The sequence below is a fragment of the Patagioenas fasciata genome, chromosome 14 (genome assembly GCF_037038585.1).
Source record: "Patagioenas fasciata isolate bPatFas1 chromosome 14, bPatFas1.hap1, whole genome shotgun sequence".
Lineage (NCBI taxonomy): Eukaryota > Metazoa > Chordata > Aves > Columbiformes > Columbidae > Patagioenas > Patagioenas fasciata.
The window spans coordinates 11,006,252-11,026,768 of record NC_092533.1 but is presented as its reverse complement, the minus strand read 5'-3'; the positions used below and the strand labels follow the sequence as shown (position 1 = coordinate 11,026,768).

General features: G+C 42.1%; 1 protein-coding gene across 7 annotated transcripts in view; it reads left to right on the top strand.

The window, feature by feature from the left end:
• The window catches only part of RAPGEF6 (Rap guanine nucleotide exchange factor 6), a 117,672-nt gene that overhangs the window by 41,743 nt on the left and 55,412 nt on the right, over window positions 1-20,517 (top strand). For 6 of the 7 annotated variants that reach the window (XM_065848891.2, XM_065848889.2, XM_065848885.2 and 3 more), the window contains exon 6: window positions 2,433-2,576. In XM_065848891.2, coding sequence (XP_065704963.1) covers window positions 2,433-2,576 — 144 coding nt within the window. Of the gene's footprint in view, window positions 1-2,432; window positions 2,577-17,609; window positions 18,645-20,517 lie in introns of those variants that run through there. The other variant, XM_071814766.1, reaches the window with a different exon arrangement.

Sequence of the window (20,517 nt, the reverse complement as noted above, 5' to 3'; positions counted from 1 at the left end):
GTTCCAGGGGGATGTGAGGAGGTTGGATTTGCTCTCTGCCAACAGAAACTTTTGGCTTTAAGCAGGTCGAAGCACAGCCGAGTGATGAGGAGCGCCGGGGAGCCCTGACCTGCTGATGTGCAGCGTATCAAAGCCCATTTGTATATGTTATTGTAAATCAGAAATCAGAAGCACAAACAATGCGATGGTTGTCTACACTCAAAATCCTGATGGTGCTGGTGGTACTGAACTGGAAGCTGTGTGGTGTGAAGCTCTTTCCTTGCTTTCTGATTTTTATTTTTTAATGTGTTTTTGGTCACAGCAGTGGCGGTAACCGAAGGAAGCAGCTGGTCTCAGTTTCAGATTCCACTAGCAGTTGGTTGTTTTGCCTTTGTGCTAACAAATAATACATTTATGCTCACTTCTTATTTTTCTTCCACAATTCTAACTGAAAACTAACTTCATCTTTCACTGAGCGTTTCTTTTACTTCAGTCTTAAAAATACCTTTTCATTTTGGGACTTCTTAATAATCAGGGTTCGCAGTACTGGAAGAGTTGTTGTTTGGCCACTTCAGCGAGTCCTCGGTGTCCAGGTTATTCCATTATATTGGAGAAGCTCAGCACTTGTTTTAGTTTCTGTGATCCTGTAGGGCTGAACACAGAGAAAAAAGGAAATAATGCATTTATTGAAGGGGCTCACATAGTGTGGCACACATACAAAAATTATAAATGCAATCCACATGATGTTGGTTATTTAGTAGAGTAACTGTAGAAAACCAAACTTTCTTAATTCTGGAAGCCTTCTGTATAATTTGGGAGCAACGTTATTGCTAACTAAAAATCTATATTTTATGCTAGGTGAAGAAGGGCTTCTCTATCCAGTGTCTTGCTACTTTTAAAATTATACTAGGTGGTCTATTTAAAAGGATTTTCTTGTTTTATTTTTTGTTGACCTGTATGCCTTGTGTGTGTGTGTGTATGTATATATATATATATATATATATATATATATATATATGGTTTTTTTTCCATACATCCTTATACCACCATGCTTATAGCAGCACTGCTGCTGGATGTCTTTCCTCATTGTCCCGTGCCTTTGCAAACAGGTAGTAAAATTCTAGTGAAATGCGTGGTTGTCCCTTTCTAGGGGAACTCTGCTTTTCTTGCTTTTTTGACAACACTGTGGTATCAGGTTCACCTTTTTTAACGATATCTTTAACCTATATTGTTGATGCGTATTTTTCTCTATCGAATTAAAAAGAGCCCACAAGGCAAGCACAGCTGCTTGCACCTTCCTGTGACTTCAGACAGGCTTAGCTGTTTGGAAAAAGTGATGTGGAAAGTAGATGTGATCTTGCTTTTGTGATGGTTTAGGTATTTTTGTTACTTTATTGTTCCCGTCTGTTCATTCCTTTATACCTTTTGCATTTTGATTTTGAGATAATTTACCCAAGTACATGACGTAAAGGCTGCATAAGACCACACTGAGGTTCTTCTCCTGTTCCAGTACTCAAGTCTTACGTTTTAGGCTTTTCAAGTGAAATTTGAAAACAAAAATTAAAAAAAAATAAATCACTGAGGACAGTATAAACTCTATATAGTAAATGTATAGTAGAGGAGCTTCTTGCCCAGCTGCTGCCTGTTTTCGTGCACGTCTGTTCTGCTTCCTGCTAGGAGATATCTTTCCAAAACATCAGAAGGAAATGGGAAGGGATGAGACTGCTTTTTATAGGGAAAAAAAAGGAATTGGAACTAGCGAGATCAAAAGGTTTCATATTAACTTTTACTAACAAGATAGATTTACCTAATTTTTAATGTTTAGTCACAAATAATAGTTAACATCGAGATCTGAATCCGATTACAGTTATTTCTTCTTAATCTTCTGGAACTGATTAGAAGTCGGTATGACATAGTTGAAGTAGCTATTTATAAAAAGCTGGAGTATTTAAAGCTGTTCAGCTGTGACTGGTACTGGAAACAAGTTACACTTTTAAAAATTACACCAATAAAAATAGGGTATAATGCAATGCCTTTCGCAGACTCAGAGTACTCAAAGAAATGGTAACTTCTGTGTTGAAGATACACTTGAAATGAGCTGTGTCTGTAACTCGTGTTGTATGGTACGTGTGGGTGTAAAAGCGTTTTCTACTGGTGAGTGACATTGTTTAGAGGATACGTGTGCCTTTTTTACTTTTTTTTTTTTAAAAAAAAAAAAAAAAACAACAAACTGTTTCCTGGAAGGAAACTGTGGCCTCCGGCTCATTGTAATAACGTAGTTCTGAGACATGCAGCACTGGTTCTCTGAAACGTCCGCAGTCGTTTTCTCGAGAAAAATTTAACTGCTCTGAACTTATGTTTGTTCCTTCCTCATGAGCTTCATACGGCTCCATCGGCTTTCAGTGCTATGGAAGAACTGGATGTTTAACCAGGAGCCTGAACATGTGTTTCAGGTGGAGAACTCCAAGGACAATGAGGAAAACATCTTGCAAAGAGAAGTCCCAATCAGGCAGTCCCGTCGGAGGTTTCGGAAGATCAACCAGAGGGGCGAGCGTCAGACCATCACTGACAACGTGGATTCCAGCAGCTACTTGTCGGTGAGTCTGCTCTGCCTTGGCCCATTTCCTTGGCGTCGTGCCATCTCCGTGGCTGGCTGGCCTTCCTTTTATTGAGAAAAACTGGTGAGATGAAATGAGCCATGTTTGTCACTTTGGCAAACACTTCTTGTTGGGGAGCAGTAGAGTGCTTTGGGTTTGAACACGATAGGTGGAAGTGAAGGTTCAGACACTAGTTAGAAAAGAGGTGTCTTGGTTTAGGGGTTTTCAGTTGAATGCTATAAATAAATGTTAAAATGTTTGCTGCATGGAGAAATGGTCATTCTTGGTTTTTGTTGGTTTTACCTGAAGTTCTTTTGGCAAGATGTTGGAATTGGTGATTTTGTGTTTGGTTTTTTTTTTTTTCCATAATAAATTTGAATTATGGTTTGAAATTTAGTCAGTCGTGGATGCAGTTCAATACAACATTAAGAATATCGTTGTACTTGGTTGTGTTTACTTGCTTAAAAATAGCATAGTGGTAGTTCAAGCATCAAGAAGAGTAACAGCAACTCATTTGCTAGTCTTAAATAACATCACAGACTGTATAATCTGCGCTGTGTGAAAGCACGTACGGCTGTGGTTTCAAGGCCACAATGCTTTTATATGGAGGTTAATCTTTACCATTATTTTTCACATACAGACTTCCTGTTTGGTAGCAGGGTATAGCTGTGATCCAGACAGATTATCTCATTGAAAATAATTGTTCTGGATATTTTGATTTGCTTCGAAAATCAAAGGTTAAAAAACAGTACTGATGCAGAAGTACACAGTCCTTGAGTAGTCTTCAGGCACAGGAAAAAACAAATTCAATTTCTCCCCTTTTTTGCCAATCTTCCTTTTCATCTCCTCAAAAGGAACAAAGCCTCTTTCAGTTGATGCGCTTCAGAATATCTGATGTGTTCAGTCTCATAAGCAGCAAAGCTCCTGTTCCTGTGACAGGAAGAATATGCTGCTTGAAGTTTAAGGTCCTCTACCTCATTTCAAGAAGTGTCACGTGTTGGACTTTGTCGTTAGTAAGTAACCTCAATCAGTTATTGATGAAATGAGATATTGGACACTCATCCTCTGGGCAGTTGTGCATAAGGCTTTATTAGGAATTAAATTCCAATCTGTGGATGACAAAATGTCTCTTTCTCTTTGGTGTTTGTGGCAATGAATAAGCTCGCAGGAAATAATTTTCAGACTTTGTTGCTAAGAGGAAGAGAATCCCAGGAGCAGCCGATGCTGCTGGTACCTGTGCAATGTGCCTGGAGGGACTCAGCATCTCTGCTCTAAGAAAGACCAAGTTATGTGTCTTCCTGAATGATTTCAGAGTTTGTAGGTTATCGATGCAAGGAGTCAGAGTGCTACACTCACAGGGTTGTGATTAGTCAACAAATGACGTCCTCGTTAGGGCTTCATGTTGATTTATTTCTTTATGTTACAAACTACATGGAGTGCATGCGTGTGTCTGCGCGTATAGTTACATGTTGCAAATCTAGTGGCTTCTTCAGCATTTGATGGGAAACGGTATAAACTTCATAAATCAACAGCATATTCCTAAATCTGCTTTTATGTCAGTTAACTAGGGATATATAAAAAGAGGCCTGTTAATGCTGTTAGGTGTTGTCCTGGAGTGGTAAGGAGTGAACAGCCACCTCTCTGATAGCATACTTGCAAGCTGTTGGGTTTCCAGCAGCCTGAACCGAAATACCAATCCTTGCTTTGTAGACTGTGAGCTCCTAATTGGACAGTGTGGTACAGCACTTGGTATAGCGAAAAGTAATTCGTAACTGAACACATGACGAAGAAATTGAAACACAATAACCAGCTGCCTGTTTGACAATAAAAATTGGATGCCTGTATTTTCCATATTCCGTTATAATCCGATAAAATAATGAGTTTTTCTGAGGGATGGTTTGTTCTGTGCCTAGGTTTAACTTATATGAGTCTGCTCATACATGGTGGGTCTTGAAAAACAGGCTTTATAATGTGACCCTTCATCTCAGCTCATGTGAGAATGGGCGGGATAAGGAGGGGAGGCTTTTTGAATGAAACTCTTATTAAGAGAAGAACTTGCAGTAATGTTTTCTGCCGGAGTGGGAGAGTGTACAGGCTGGGCGGCAGGTTTCCTCTCTGGCATGGCGTGATGAATGAAGGCAGTGTTGGATTTCACCCTCCAGCCTGGTGCTAAGTGCCCTTTGGCAGACGGTGCGTGATGGACCTTGGGGACCCTCCTTGCTCGGGGTCGGGGCTCTGCGGGGACTCCGTGCTGTGATGTTGGAGGACTCAATGTGACACTGTTGAAGTTTTTAAATGCCTCGTTTCTCACATACAGGTAGTTTTCTGCTTTCTAAAGAAAACTTAAACGCTATAGGTGTTGAAATTTGGTGTTGCTTTCTCCCATCTCAGAATTTTTCCTTTCATGATTAAACAGAAGATTCCTTGTGTTTGCTTTTAAGGGGGATTATCTATGCACTGACCTTCAACTTCTTAAAATGTAAATCTCTGTGCATTAAATATACTGTGATTAGTATTTACAATTTGTTTAGTATCTTTTATGGAATACCGCCGAGGAGCTCGGTAGCACCTGCCATCTTCTGAGGAGCTGATCCGTCTGCCCTGGGGGTTCAAGGCCAGACGGCTGAGGGGCTCGAGGGGCTGAGGGGCGGGGCCAACGGCCTGCGGCGCGTGGGGGGCGCGCGGGGGAGAGGGAGCGAGCTGCTATTGGTCGGGTTGCCGCGCGGGGGCGTCCGGTCGCCATGGTGACGGACGCGGCCGTTGCCGCCTGAGCCTCCGGTGCGAGCGGTCGGGCCTCGGCTGCGGCGGAGCTGCCGGTGTGACAGAGCGGGAGTGCGGGACTGGCGGAGCCAGCGGACGTGGACACAGATATGCCTTGCGGGATCAGCTGCGGGCCCTTGTGGAGATGGGTATGAGCAAGGCCGGGCCCTGCTGCCCTGACCCAGATCTGTTGGGGTCATGAGCCCTGGGGGTCACACCACAGAGTGCCAAGATAACGGCTGCCCTAGGACTGCTCCCAAGTAACCATCTATAGGAGAGAAAAGATGTTCCCCCGTTGTGCCATGGGAGGTTTAGATTGGATATTAGGAAAATTTCTTCCCAGAAGGGGTTGTCGGGCACTGGAACAGGCTGCCCAGGGCAGTGTTGGAGTCACCTTCCTGCGAGGGGTTACACAGACACAGAGGTGAGGTTCTGAGGGGCATGGGTTAGTGCCAAGAGCGGGTTAATGGTTGGACTTGATGATCTTAAAGGTCTTTTCCAACCAAAATGATTCTAGAATTAAAGTTAATCTTTGCTTTTGTACAAAAATTACCCATTAGGTTGTAACATGAGCTTGCATCTGCTTCTCACATGGAGCTCCCCGTTTGTTATTGCTGGAACTCATTCTGTAGAAAACCCTGTGAATGGCCATAAAATAAAGATTTGTATGCAGATACTTTAATATTTGAAATCATTGTTACCATCTTTGAGGCTCTTCCATTCTCTTATGCCTTTTACTTGGTAAAAGAGCCCTAGTATTGAATTTGACTGTATATCTTCAAGAGAGTTGATATTCAAATTAAGGTGGGAATCTTCTTTCCCCCCCCCCCCCCTTTGAATGAACTAATGTTAAAAGTGGATCGTTTTGGTGGCTTCTTTGGTGAAGGAGTTATCATTTAGGCTCCTTTACAACGTTTTTGTGGTTCATAGAGCAATACTGTTTCATAAGAGCAGTGGTCTCCTGCAGAATAAGTATTTAAATTTGGATGTGGTGTGTTTTTTTTCTGTTCTTCCAGTAAAATACAGTGAACATGTGTGTTCTTTCTTCTCACTCAGACTGAAAAGGATTATACTTCTGTTTTTACCTTCAAAGCGGATTTGTTCTTGCAATATGTATGCAAAAAGGTGTGTTAAACTCACTCTTGTTCAGTGGGTGAACAGCCTGACGTCTGGCTCTGCTCGCAGTTCTGTCCAGGTTCTGCTGGTGCTGGGCTTTTCACTTCTACAGCATCGCTAGCCAGCAGGGTTGGAGGGATAAATGTGTTTTTGGCAAAGCACTACTCAAACGGGGGTTTTTAGGGTGCAGCTGGATCGCGATGGCAGCCCCAGTGCACATGGCTGCACATGGCTGGCTCTGCCTGGGGCAGGTCTGGGCATCCATAATGACATGAGACCTCTTTATCCCAGGGCATTTCTGGGCTCTGTTGCCTTTTTCATTTTTGTCACTTAACTCTCTGCATTTTCATGTCACCTCTGCAGTGTCATCCCGACTGGGTGGGGAAAAGTGAGGCTGGAGTCATTTGGAGAAAGCTCTTGCTCACACTTAATGGATTGGAAAGAAACGTGCCATTGGTATTAATTATGCCTGTTTGTGCTTCAGATCTGGCTTGTTAGTATGATTGCATCTCTTTTTGGAGATATGCACTCTGTGCATGGACTGGCTAATGTAGATAAGAATCCACACAGGAACTCAGGGTAACACAGCAGGAAGTCATCACAACTCAGATAAATACTTTGTCATTTCTAGTTCATAGTCTGGTTCTCGACCCAATAGGTAATGCAACTGTATTTCTTCATTACAAAAGGAAAAAGTAATTGTGATCATCTTTGTTCAGCTATGTTCTGAACTTTTGTGTCCACTCAGCAGGTACTTACAAAACTACAGCCAGACTCAGAACAGCTGATTTATTTATGTTGATGCTTTTAGGAAAAAATGTTTAATGGTAGTTCTGTTGCTTTATAGAAGTGAAATTGCTGGTTTGATCTTGGATCGACTAATCAGAAAGTAAATGATTCAAGCATTTATATTCACTATTAAAAAAATAAAGGAAGTTTTGCGCTTATGTTTCTTGTAGAAGTCAAACCTGAATGAGGTTTAACAATGTGATAGAAACTTCTGCATTACTCTCAAACCTGTAAGCTCAAATCTCTTCTCATTCGAGTGAGACGTCTCAAATTTATTACCTGTGTACTTTTTTGACAGTTCTTCTCTATCTGTAATTTTTTGAATGAGGAATATTTGTATTTCTAAAAATAGTGCATGTATGATGCGATGCGTATTTCTGTGGAGTTGTGACAACATTTTGACTTTTTTCAACTGTTAGTTCATTGTTAAACAGAATAAAGAAATCAGCACCAAACTTGTAGTAATCTTCTTTCTCAGAGATGCAAATTCACTTTTTCCTTTAAATCTTGTAAGAGGATGATGAGGTTTGAAAGATTTATTATCATATTAAGTTTTATGGACAGTATCTTAATACTTGCATCATGTAAAAAATTTCCTTAAGCTTTGCAGAAACATTTATCTTCAGAGAAGTCTGTCACTGAAGACTGCTTGAGTGGCAAGTTTCTTGTTCTTTGATCATTGCTTAATGTAATCCTGTCAGAGGTTGGAGTTAGCGTAGAGTATCTCGCGATTTAGGAGTTTAAGTCACATTTCAATATACTGGATCAAACCCATTAGGTTCTTTACTATCACTAATCCTTTTAAATGCTATAAACCACTATAGGTCTTTATAATCTATTTTTAACTACCAGGTAAATATGCTGAAATGGTACCTTTTATTGATCTAAAACAAAGACTGACTTGCAGCATGCCTCCAGCTGCCTTTTGCTAAACATGAACACAGCATCAGCTGTCATCTGTTTATTTGGAATATCAGTTAATTTAATGAGGCTGTGGCTGAGCTCTGAGTGGCTCAAGTCACTTGTTTGTGAGCTGGAGGATGATTCTCTTTTCAGCTCATTGCTTTTTTTAATGTGTTTTTTTGTGCACACTTCCTCTTTTTGACACTCTTAAACTACTTGACAGAACTTCAGCTTTGTTAACTAAGGAATCAGAAGAAAATTTGGGTCTTTCTGAAATCCATGAGTCTTGCTGTGTAGATACAGAGATTTGTGTCATTGGTAGCTCTCTGGAGGTGTCATGCGATGCAAAAAAGATAATGCAAGTCCCTTCTTCCTGACACCATTTTTATTTACAACATGGAGATGTACTTTGTTCTAATTCCCATCTAATCCATCCATCCATTTAATTCCGCACGGTGCTGGATAACTCGCAGGTTGCATGTGCTGCAGCATCTTCAAGTCCCCCAGTGAGCTGGGCTGCCTGGGCAGGACGGCACCTGTCAAACCTCATGTGCACACTCGCTGCTTTGCATCTCTCTTGAACTCCTGCCATTTTCAGTTGTTTTCTTGCTTCTGCGCCCACAAAGAAGCTGCGTCTGCAGCACATTCACTTCCTGAGCAGACAATCTGGGGCTGGTTGTGGTTGCACCCGAGCGGAGCCGGCTGTGGAGGAGAGAGGGGAATGCACAAGCAAGGGGGGAATTGCCAAATCCACATTCACTCATTTTATGTATTGATTTTTGTCTGCTCATTATGTCAGCAGCGTTTCTGTCAAGGACTCCTTGAAAGTCTGTCGCTGGTTATGGTGGTCATTAAAAAACCGCCCAAATCCTCAAAGTGTGCCATGCGTTCAGGTTCTTCCTAGGAATTTCCATGGTGCTTCCCAAACCAGTCACGCCTGTTTGCATTTATGCACAAAATAAGAAAATACTTACTGAAAATAGCGCCCCTCTGTTAAAATCTGTGTTTTTCAGATTAAAACTTTATTTTTAAAAAAATTTATCCATTTACCCCAATTTATCCATAATTAAAGTGGTTGTAATTATTCAAAACTTGTATTCAGGAGTTTCCCTGAAGATTTTCCAGACTTAACAAGCAGATTATATATAAACTGTGAATTACAGAAAACACCTCAATTTGGAGATGACATGTGCAAATGTTTAACAGCATTTAAGAGTGATGCACAAATGAAACTACATCGAACTGAAACTAGGGAGGGTTTATTTTAAGTGAGCACCTGTATTTACTCAAATCAGGCTGCCTGCAGTAGTGCACAGCCCTTCTCATTGCCTGTGGGAGAGCCTGCAGCAATGGGCAACAGCACTGTGTTGGGATGCGGCATCATTCTGCAGGACAGACAGACGGATGGACAGACAGACTGGCATCCTCCCGTGCTGCCAGGCCAGAAGCTCTGGTCCTGGAACGAGGTACCGAGCTGCTGTCAGGAGCTTTTGCGCTGTGAGGTTGCTGACAGGGCTGACTTAACCATCTTTCTTCAGGGCTTTTTATGTGTAAAATAACCCTTTATACAGCTGAAGAAGCAGCTAATTTTTGCCACACGGACTCATAAGTATCTGTCAGCTGCTTTAAAGGAGTTTTCTCTCCTTTTTTTTTTTTTTTTGTGATCTGTTTTTCCTACCTGTGATTACACCATAATTTTCTCTTGCTTCAAATCCTTTCTTATTTTAAAAAAACCTTTCTGTATCTTGAGTAACTTGAGCACTTAGTTGTTCAGCTGCTCCCTCCCCAGGTGCTGGTGAAAGCTGCGGTGACGATTGTCCCCGTGACCACAATGTCGTCCCTGCAGCAGGTTTCTGTGACCTTCCGTTGCTCAGCAGAGCAGCAGAACTGCACTTGTCCGTGTGATAATTCAATAAAAACTTGTACAGATTTTTCCACTTGTTTCCTACTTGCAGTCCAAGCCCATCAGTGTTTTTACAACATGAGCACTTTCACCAGGCAGCCTGGAACCCTTCAGAAATGGATCCTGAGCATAGTCCATCTTTCCCAGTGAAACCTGCCCGCACCATTAACTGGGGTTGAACTGGAGAGTTGCTCAGACCTAGACCTAAGCTGGTCCTGGCTGCACTGTGGGAGGAATGCACTGTTGTACCTGGGGTTGCTCCGTGGCAGCTTGTAGCAGAAGAACCTTTCAAAAATTCTAGATATTTTTCAGATTAACATGCACAAGAAGTAAAAGGCCAGGTCATTATTAAAGTGTTCACCACATAATAACCAGTTATTTATTTCTTCCTACTCCTTTCACTGCATGGACAAATTCACACCATGGTTAGAAATTAACTCAGTTCCTTGGAAAATGCCTGAGAAAATATTTTATGCAGCATGTTCAGAGAGTTGATCGCCGTTTTGATGGACCCTAAGGGGCTGGGTGGCAGTTCCAAAGTCATTAATTCTTTATAAGGAACCTCTTATGCAAACTAGATTGAGAATGATGTGTAAGGGTTGTGCCCACTGCTCATGGTTGTATCACTGCACCTGAGAAAGACATGTCTGTCTTTTTGGGGACTTAAAAACCTTTTGCATATAAGCTGCAGTTCTTTGTCAGATCCTTCTTTTTAACATTATTGTTTCAGTCTTTTGAAATGACATATTGAGTGGCTTCTTGTAGGAAACCCACAGGGTAGTAGCCAGCAAGCTGGTCGCCTGCATGCAGGGAGATGGTAGCGTGTGTGGATTTGTTTTTCCTTTCCTGTCTTCCATCTGGGCTCTTTCTGTTCAATATGTCGTATTGAAGAGTGGCAGCCTGGCTGTATTCTCACTTGTAGCCAGCTCAACCTTTTGCTTCAGTTTAGGTTTATCACTCCTTAGAGAGAAGTAGCCATGTGAAGGGTCATTTTGTATTTCAGCCATGGGATTGAATGTCACATAGCACTGAAGGACTTCTTTAAAGGACTGGGATGGTGGTGTCTTCAGCTCTGTATTCAAGTTAAAATGGTTTTCTAATTTAGAATATGGAAATTTGTATCAGCTCAGTCATGTTCTTCAGAAGCTTTCTGGACCAAGTTAGGGACTGAGAATATCCTGAGCAATTTTCAGTTAAAATCACCATCAGAAAATGTCAGTGCATAACACAAGCATTTGGATGCCCTGTTTTCCTTGAAAAACTTGGCATGAAAACCACTATCTGTACAAGAGAATAGCTAGAAGAAGATCTTTGGTTTTGGCATAGAACTGATTGCTATCTAATGACATTTAACAGCATTCGTAATTTTACACTAGATATGTGGAAACTTTCTTAATGGGGATGTATTTGACAGACGAAATACTTGAAATAGGTGATTAAATGAAGTCTCCGGCTAAATGGGGCGATCATTGTAGCTTAATTCCTTGTTGATACTTTGTTCTTGCCAGTCAGAATTGTTTTCTGTTGCTGAGCATTAGAGTTTTTTTGTTCTTACATTATGAAGTTTTAGTTTGAGGTAATGTAGCCACAATGCTTGGATGGGCTTTATGATTTCAAATTTTGTTTCCTTTAGAGTTTGGTTAACAGTCGTGGTTTGTCAGCTTGGAGCGCAGGTTCGGCATCTGGCCCATCCCTTGCTTTAGCTGTTCAGTTTCTCAGACCGGGTGAGAATAACTGGGATTTTGCTACTGTTTTGCTCAGAGGGGAGGAAGGGACCCCAAGTGATGCTGGGGTAAAATTTCAAAGAGCGTAGTCACTTCCCACTTCCAAAGGTAGTGAGGGCTGGATGACACCAGAAAAGGAGAAAACTTGGAAAGCATTATGGTGTGACACTTGGTCTGGTGAGGGAAGCCCTGCAGAGCTGCTAGGGGTCTGTGCTGCGCTCCCCAGCATGGCAGATTTGGGGATCTCTGCATTGTGCTGTGGTCACCCTTGTAGTAAACCCCTCAGGAGCACTTTTGCCAGTCCCTTACTCACCCTTTCCTCCCTTCTAGTCGCTCTTGCCCAAGCTCAGACTTTGCTACACCTGGCTGGTCCCAGCCTGGGTCCAGGGTCGGCCGAGATTCCTGTGCGTGGACTGTGGCTGAGTCCGGGCAGGTCTGTTCATTTACCCTTTGCTGTCTAAAAGTGGTGCCTCCAGACACGGGTCTATTCCTAAGAAAAAACTGTTCATGAGATGTCGTGCCTGAGGTGATACACGTGTCACATACACTCTGCAAGCTAGGTGCCCTGGCTACTGTTAAATGGAGGTTGACTGTTCAAAATCACACTTGCTCAGAGAAATTTTGAAATTTGGTAGGAAGAGCCAGATCCCTCCCTCCTTCTTGCTTTCAGGCTTCCAGTTTGGAGTTAATCCTCAAGAAAAATGACAGAAGAAATATTGGAAGTGGCATTTTAATGATTTTTAACCTGATCTGTGGAGTTAATGTGTTATTCCCAAGGTCATTTAACCAGAGGCCTTTTTCTTGTGGGAGGTGTGCTGTTACCTTATGTTCTAAATGGTCTTAATCTGCTCATTTTAACTTGAGGTACAGTTTTTATAAATGAGGGAAGAAAAGATTGTATTTTGTATTGGCTTTCATATCAGGTTTTTGGGGATGAAAATTAATATATACATTGATGGGCTTTACAGCTTTCAAACCCGAAACTCCAACTGGCTTCCCAGGTAGGCGGCACCTGAGGAAATTACAGTCAGGCTTGTATCAGGTTTGGGCTGTGATTTTGGTCTGGAGACTAGATTAAGTTAATGTTTTAGTGAGGAAAATTCTGCATTCATAGAATTGCAGGATGTTGTAGGCTGTAAGGAACCTTCCAAGCTCATCCAGTGCCACCCCTGCCATGAGCAGGGACATCTTCACCAGCTCAGGTTGCTCAGAGCCCCGTCCAGCCTGGCCTGGGATGTCTCCAGGGATGGGGCATCCACCACCTCTCTGGGCAACCTGGGCCAGGCTCTCACCACCCTCACGGTGAAGATTTTCTTCCTTATAACTAATGTAAACCTACCCTCTTTCAGTATAAAGCCATTAGAGATTTAATCATTTCTGTATCTCTGGGTGGATTCAGTCCTACAAACTGACCCTTCTGGGGTTGGTGCCCACTTCTTCTCATCACCAGGGATTTTTGGGTTGTGTACTTTCCCAAACTTCCCCACCCCTTGCTGAAATGAGATGTCAGGAAGGAAGGGAGGAGCCTGATATGAATCATCTCAGTTCAAACCATAGAAATGAACTTTTTGTTTGAGTCTGTAGTAGGGGGGACTGTCCCCTTCCCCCCATGCTGGCCCTGTCCCTGTTTCCAATGCTGATCATGCTGCTACCCGACTCTGCAGTGTCCGCACCAGCAGTCAGATCTGCAGGAGAGCGCTGTAATTTATAAATATATTTAAGAAAGTATTATAAACTATATAAATCTGAATCACCACAAATAGGAGGTGACCTTTCTGTGCTTAACACAACAGCTGAAGAAAGATGGTCGAGGTAGTGCGAAAGCAATGGAGAAATTGAATCCATGGTGCCTTTTTATTGTTCCACTGTATTGCTGGTGCTATATTTAGAAGCTTACATCACTTCAGGGATGATGACAGTCTCTGCCCTCCCTCTCCCGCTCCCTCCTGCTCTCCCTCCCTCCTTGCCTTAGGATGGATCGTGTTTTCATACCACTTACGAGTCCTACAGATCTTTCGGTAGGATTTTTCTCCAGCCTGTTAGTAAGTGCTACCGTGGAAAGCCACAGACCTAAGGATGCGTTTGCACCATGTAATGTCACCCTGAAGGGGAAGGGGAGCTGGCAGTCCTGATTTCCTTGCCTGCTAAAAGGGTCAGGAAAAGGGTGGAGAGTTGTATTCCCGCCTCCCCCCCCCCTTTAAACAGGAATTCCTGAGAAGCCTTTATGAGGGGCTAACCCTTGCCATGAAAATACAATGATTCATCTGAGATGCTTAAGCTAAATGAGGGAGAAATGGGAGAAACATTCGACACAGAATTGAGCGAGCTGTGCCAGTGTAGCAGGGGCTGCATCCAGCTCCCGCTCCAGCTGCCTCTGCTGCTGCACCCACACTCCCCACCTCCCAAAAAAAGATTTAAAGTACTCAAATATATTGAAATCACCTCTTGATGCAAGGTGCCCTTAATACTAAAATATTTCTGCATTACACCGTTGTGTTTGGCAATTCCCACTCGCAAAACTGTATTAAAATGAATTATTGTAGCCTGAAACATCTTTGCCCGAGTGTGTGCAATGACAGATTGCTTTCCAAGCAGCTGCTCTCCTTCCCCAGCCCCCAGCCAGGGCTTGGAGGCTGGATGCTCTACCTTAGCTGCTCTGTTCACGAGGGGGGAGTGCAAATTAAGGTACCTGCTCAGACCCAGGCCCCTCGGCTCGCTGGCACCTCGGCGGTTTCTTCTGCCTGTTCAGCCAGTGCCATGATGGCTTTGAGACCAGCGCCGTTCCTCCCCTCTGGTGCTGCACAATGGGCTTTTCTTTCTCTGATTAATCAGGAAAAAGCGGTGCTGCTGGGGGTGGGGGGGGTTCTGCCGGCTGCGAGTGTGCGCTGCTTTTACAGAACTTCAGTTTGAAGTGTCCTTAAATGAGAGGAGACCCTAATGCTGCTGAACTAACGTGCATTTAAATTATGAAAGGCCTTACTGTCCTTTTAAAAACATCCAGTTTTTCAGTAACTTGTTAGACAATTAGAACATGCAGATTTATTTCACAGTCAGGGGGATTCAGACAGTATTCTGGGAGGATAAAGGGAATATGATGCATAGAAACGTATAGAGTGATATTTCAAACATGGAAAGAAATTGATGTTAAAAAACAAAGACCACCTTTAATTCAGAGGTTTTAGGCTGAAGGGCTTTTTTCCTTAAGATTCTCTAAAATCTTAGAATCTGGCTTAAAATAAGACTGATGATGTATTGTTTGTGACTCTACCCAGTGCTGCAGTTCTTCATAAGTATTTTTCTCATGATCACTATGGAGCAGCTTCTGTATCTTTTTTTTTGGGGTTTATTGTTGTTGTTTGGGATTTTTGGTTTGTTAGTTTCTTTTTTTTATTTCTTTGTTTTTTCATCTCAGTTGCTTTAGTTTTGAGATTTGCCCTTTAAACAGACAATTTATAAAAACTTACAGCTTTGTGCAGCAGGGGGCTGGGGCTGCAGAAACCTGTGTGTTTAAGGAAAGAAAAAAAAATATAAAGGAGGAGAAAAAAGAAAAGAAAACCAAACCAAACCCAAGCCAGCAATGGGTGGGGGGATGCCCCAAAAGCTGGGCGGTGGAAGTAGGTCAGGTTTTCCCCGCTCGGGCTGGGGCGCAGGGCTGGTCGCAGCCCCCCGGGACCCCGCGGCCGCGCTCATTGGCGGAGCGGCAGAGCGGTGATGTCATCTGCACTTAAAGGCAAAACTAGAAGGAAATAGAATTTTATTCCCATTATTGAGCCGGTGTTTACAGGAGTTGTAAAATATGGCAGCTGCGCTGTAGTCTGTAGTGGATGGGATTTAATGCAGAATGCAGCGGTTTAAAATGTGGCTGGGAGGTGAATGTCAATGTTGGTGCTGGGGGGGTGTGTGCAGGCAGGGAGAGGTTTCCTTTAGCTGGGCGGATTTGCTTTTCTCCTTGATATAAATTGTGATGGTGGTAACTATGATACAGGTAATGCTGCATAGAAGTATTTGGGTGTTCATTGCTGCTGAAGATTTATCATTGTGGCATTACATTAGATTTTTAAGGTGGTTTTGAATGCAATTTTGTGAATTATTAGAAAAGATGCAGTATGGTTGTATGGAAGCGGAGGCTGGCATATGTAGGCTATTGTTCAGTATTGAGGAACAGTACAAGAAACAGCTATTTGTACAGCTGCTGTAGTGCAGTTTAAAAATCTGAAGTAATTATCTAAAATTCTTTCAGCTTTTAAAAATGAAATGACTTTGAGTTTGCGAATTTTGCAAGCGCAGGAATGAAGTTCAGTTTTGCTTTTATGTTTTAATACAAATTAAACCCAGTAGTATTTATGAAGCCTGGTTACATCTGTTATTATTTCCATTGTTTGATAGAGGTTAATTGAGACATCAATACCTATTTATTTATTTATTTATTTATTTTAAGGCAATTTGAAGGTGCTAGGGGAAGGTTTTCTCTTAGTTAAAATGCAACTCCCATCATAAACCTGTGTTATATCCCGGGAAGAATTCAACTTCGGTATGGCTGCTGGAAGGAGCCTGTGGTTTGACATGGGGTGCGGTGTCCCCTTGGTGCAACTTGACTTCCAAAATGTAAGAATCTTCTTCCACCTGCCCCTTGGCACGGTAGATGAAAAAGAGCTTGGGGTGGATGGCCTTAATCCACCAGGTTTAGTATTCAAGGATAAGCGAGCAAACAACAAAGTGGATTTTTGGCCCTTGCTGCCACCAGACCACTCATGAAAGCTCCTCTGCTGGGATGGCCAGCAGGGCCTGGTTTGGATTTAGAGAATTACCTTTGAGTCTGATGCAAACTGGGCATAATGAGACACATGGCGATGAAAATCCTTTCTGAAGAGAGGAAAACGGAAACAGTGAGTGTCCCTTCTTGCAGATGAAATAAATGATCCAGAATACTAAATAATGGCTTTGACAGAAGCAGCACCCTCTGTCCGCCCCCACCTTTCTCCTCCAGATGTTCCACCCTTCTAAGTCATTTGCCTTCGAGGAACTGAAACCATCGCAGCGGCCCCAGCTCCAAGGTGGGGGATCTCGTAGGTGCTTCCTCGGAGCAGCTCTCCAGCAGGCTGGGCTGCCATCCAAGATACTAAGCTGCTTGCAAGTATCTCAGGTTTTACTTGCAAAAATAAATTATGAAAGCGAGTACTGCAGAATTAAGGCAATTTTGTTTAGAAACAGAATTAGTCCTGATTTTGGGGGAGGGGGGGGGGAGAACCCCACCCACCCACCAAAACTTTTAACATGGTTTCAAAACCACTAAAATTATGAGAATTATAAACATCACCTTGCAATAAGAAATTTTCTGCCCATTCTAGACAGAAATCTCCTAATGAGTGTATAGGATGAGATAAAAATATTGAGGCTTTTGTGTGACATACATACACAAAAGCAGGAATTGTTTATTGTGCACTGGTTATGGGTGTATCGTGTGTGCATGCATGTGAATGCCTGCAGATGTTTATTTCAGATATTTATAAATTTGGATGCAAAGATGAGAAATAATCCCCCTGAATGTTGTTGAAAGTGTTAATAGATACAAGAGATTTTAAAAAATTATAAAAATAGTCAGAGTATATGCATTAATAGATCATAAAATGAAATAAAATATAATGTGGAGCAGGAGTGTTTTGCTGAGCAGTTGTACCGATATATGTGTTTATATTAGGTCAGTAAAGATGCTCTGTTGGCTGCATCTGCAGATACAGTAGCCAATTGATCTAATGCAGTTTCTAAAGGCTTTCTATCCAGGTGATGTCATCCTTTTAGCTCCCTTCCCCTCCCACTCTCTTTCCTCCTTATTAGATATTTCATCTTGCTGCGGAGCATCCAATCGATGGGAGCTTCTCCTGAGGGAGCTGCTGAGAAGCCAGCAAAGATAGTAGGAATTAGGACTCCAGCAGCCAGGCTTGCTGTAGCTATGGACGTACCGGTTCGTTGTGCATTACAGAAATGTTTTAATTGGAGAAGCTAGGCGTGGGTTAACCGGGGTATCTGACTGATGCATTAGAATACTAAGCAACACTGCAGAGTTGTAAACTGCATTAAAAAAAAAAAGGAAGGGGGGGCAAAAGAGAAAAGGTTTTTTATTGCAGAGGCTTTTAATACATTCCACAGTGCAAACCTGTTAGAGCATATATCCTGGAGCTACAATCTGGACACTAATTCAATTTTTGCAGTTATGATGGACAAGAGTATAAAGAAGAAACTTTAATATCCAGGGTGTGGGATTCCTGAATCGCCTAAGATGCTGAAGAACCTCTGCAAAATTTCATCTATAATGTGAATGTGAAGTTTCTGAAAAGTGGACCCGAAGATAAGCCACTTGTAAATGCGTTTTAGTGAAGAGGAAAAAGGAATTTGAAGAATTGATATCTCACCTTTTAATGTATTGTTGCTTTAACCTGCAGTTCTAATCCATTTCAGAATTAATTCAATTTCAGCAGCACTTTTTGGGTACATGCCTCTTGCCTGGGGGAACGTATGGATATTTGTATTTTAAAAGCTAGGAAACATTTTGATTTGAATTTATGTGCTTGTTAAAACCGGAACATTTTTAGAGGAATTGCTGCTGCTGCTGCTAACTCCCTGCAATACTCAAAACTCCTCAGATCTAGTGGAAGCTGTAATCGAATTCAGTGTGAAATTCAAGCCTGAGAAGTTGCATACATGTACATTTGCTGCTTTGGTTTATGATTTTTAAAGAGAATCCAGAAGGGATTTTACTCCGTATTTATTTCTCTGTGGCATTTCTTTGAGAAAGGAAACTTTTTTCCCCCAGCCTAAGAAATGGCTTTTCTGGTTCGATGTTATGCCAACTGCCTGCAACCGTGGGCCTCCAAAGTAAGTAAGATTTTTGTCTGTGGTGCATTTCTCTGACATGTATTGACAACCGTGGTGCTGTTTGAATGTTCAGTTCTCAGACCCCAAGCGCTGCTCGGATGCGATGCTGCTCTCGGGGCTGTGCATGGACTGTTCTGCTGGAATCATTTCTGAACGGGAAGGGGGGACCTTCAAATCTTGGAATTGTTTTCTATACGAATAGCTTACAAATTAACAGGAAGGATAAAAAATGCCATTTGCTTATGAAATGTGTAAAGCTTGCTTTTTAGCCTATAAATATGAGGCAAGTATTATTGAAGTGTAACATTTTTGTGACTGCTTGCATATTTTGCTAACTTGAAAATACTGGAATACAAACCCACTGTTCTAATTTTCGAGCTGTATGACGCTGTACTGGTTGTTTCCTTTGTGCAGCGTTGTGGAATTGGTTAATTATTTAGCTGAACTATGTAATTACAATTAGCTTTAAAGGACACAAATTATTTTGTGTGTCTGAAGATGCAGAAACTGGGGAGGGAAGGGTGTTTCTCTTAAAGGAGGTAATGACATCTAGAACATTCGAGCTAAACCTACCTATTGAGATAAAAGCCTTTAAAGAAATAAAAAAATACAGTGTTTGTCAGACTCTTACTATTCGATATGCTTGTTCAGAAAATTAGCTGAGTTGCTGATGTTTTATTAATGCTACTGCCAAGGAGTAGTCACCCAAGACACAGGAATTGCCTTATAAACCTGAGGCTGGGCATATATTCATTATTATTTATTATTTATTACAAGTTTGTATTCATATTGCAGCTCATACATGCTAGAATAAAGATTGTGCAACTTTCTTGCATGTGAAAGCTGGCAGGGTTTGAAGGCAAAACCCTTCTGCTCTTGACATCACGAGATACGACATTGACTTTGGAGCAAGAAATTTACTCGTGACTTTGGTCCCAAAAAGTTTAGTGTAAGTGGCGTGATGGTGTGGAGCAGCAGAGCTGGGTGTATGGAGTCCCTGTGCAGGGTGGGGTTTTTTTACTGATAAAATACAAATGGAAGCTCACGGTGTATAGGGGTAAAAATGCTGAGCTTTGGGGTCTCCATATGGCATTGTCAAAATCAATGTGTAAATCGGTGGGTGTACGTGTGGCTGAACTTTGCCTGTTTCAAGTGTGCTGAATCCACCCCATCACTGGGGAAAGTGGAGCTGCTGGTTCCCATTGCCTTGAAAGGCTCAACCAGGTAATTGCGGCTCCTCACCTTAGAGATGCTGCTGGCAAACGTTGGCCTGTTTGTATCATCATCCGTGTCTCCATCTCCATGTAGACCCCTTCGCTTTCTTCCCTTCCTACTCTGTAGATATTAAATATGAAAGGATCTGTTTACTTAAGCTCGGCTTACCTGCACCACTCTTATTAAGGATGTCTGAACGTGTAATATTGCTTAAAAAATGGGAATGCTTAGTCACGTTGGGACTTGAGCTGAGGTTGCTCTTCCTGTAGAGTTTGGGCCAAAGTGAGGAACCACAGAAAAACAGCCCTGTGCTCAGATTGAGGGTTTGGCAGGGGTAAGATAATAGTAAAAAAAAAATCATAAAGGTTTTCGACCCCCTGTGTCAGCTCTTTGGATGATACCCAGTGGGTTGCTGCCGTACCAGTCAAGCCATTTATTCAGTCATTTAGTATTCATAAATAAAATGGTATAAAGTGTTGGGGGGGGAAAGAGTTTTTCTCTTTCCTTTTCTTTTTTTTAATGGCTAATACAATCTGATTAACTGGTTTTGCAATCCAATCCGCAGGTAAAAGTTCTTTATCTTTAAAAGCACCTCTAATCCCCTTCTACAAAACCACACAAACCCCCCCAAAACTCTTGCAGCGCTCCACAAACTTTT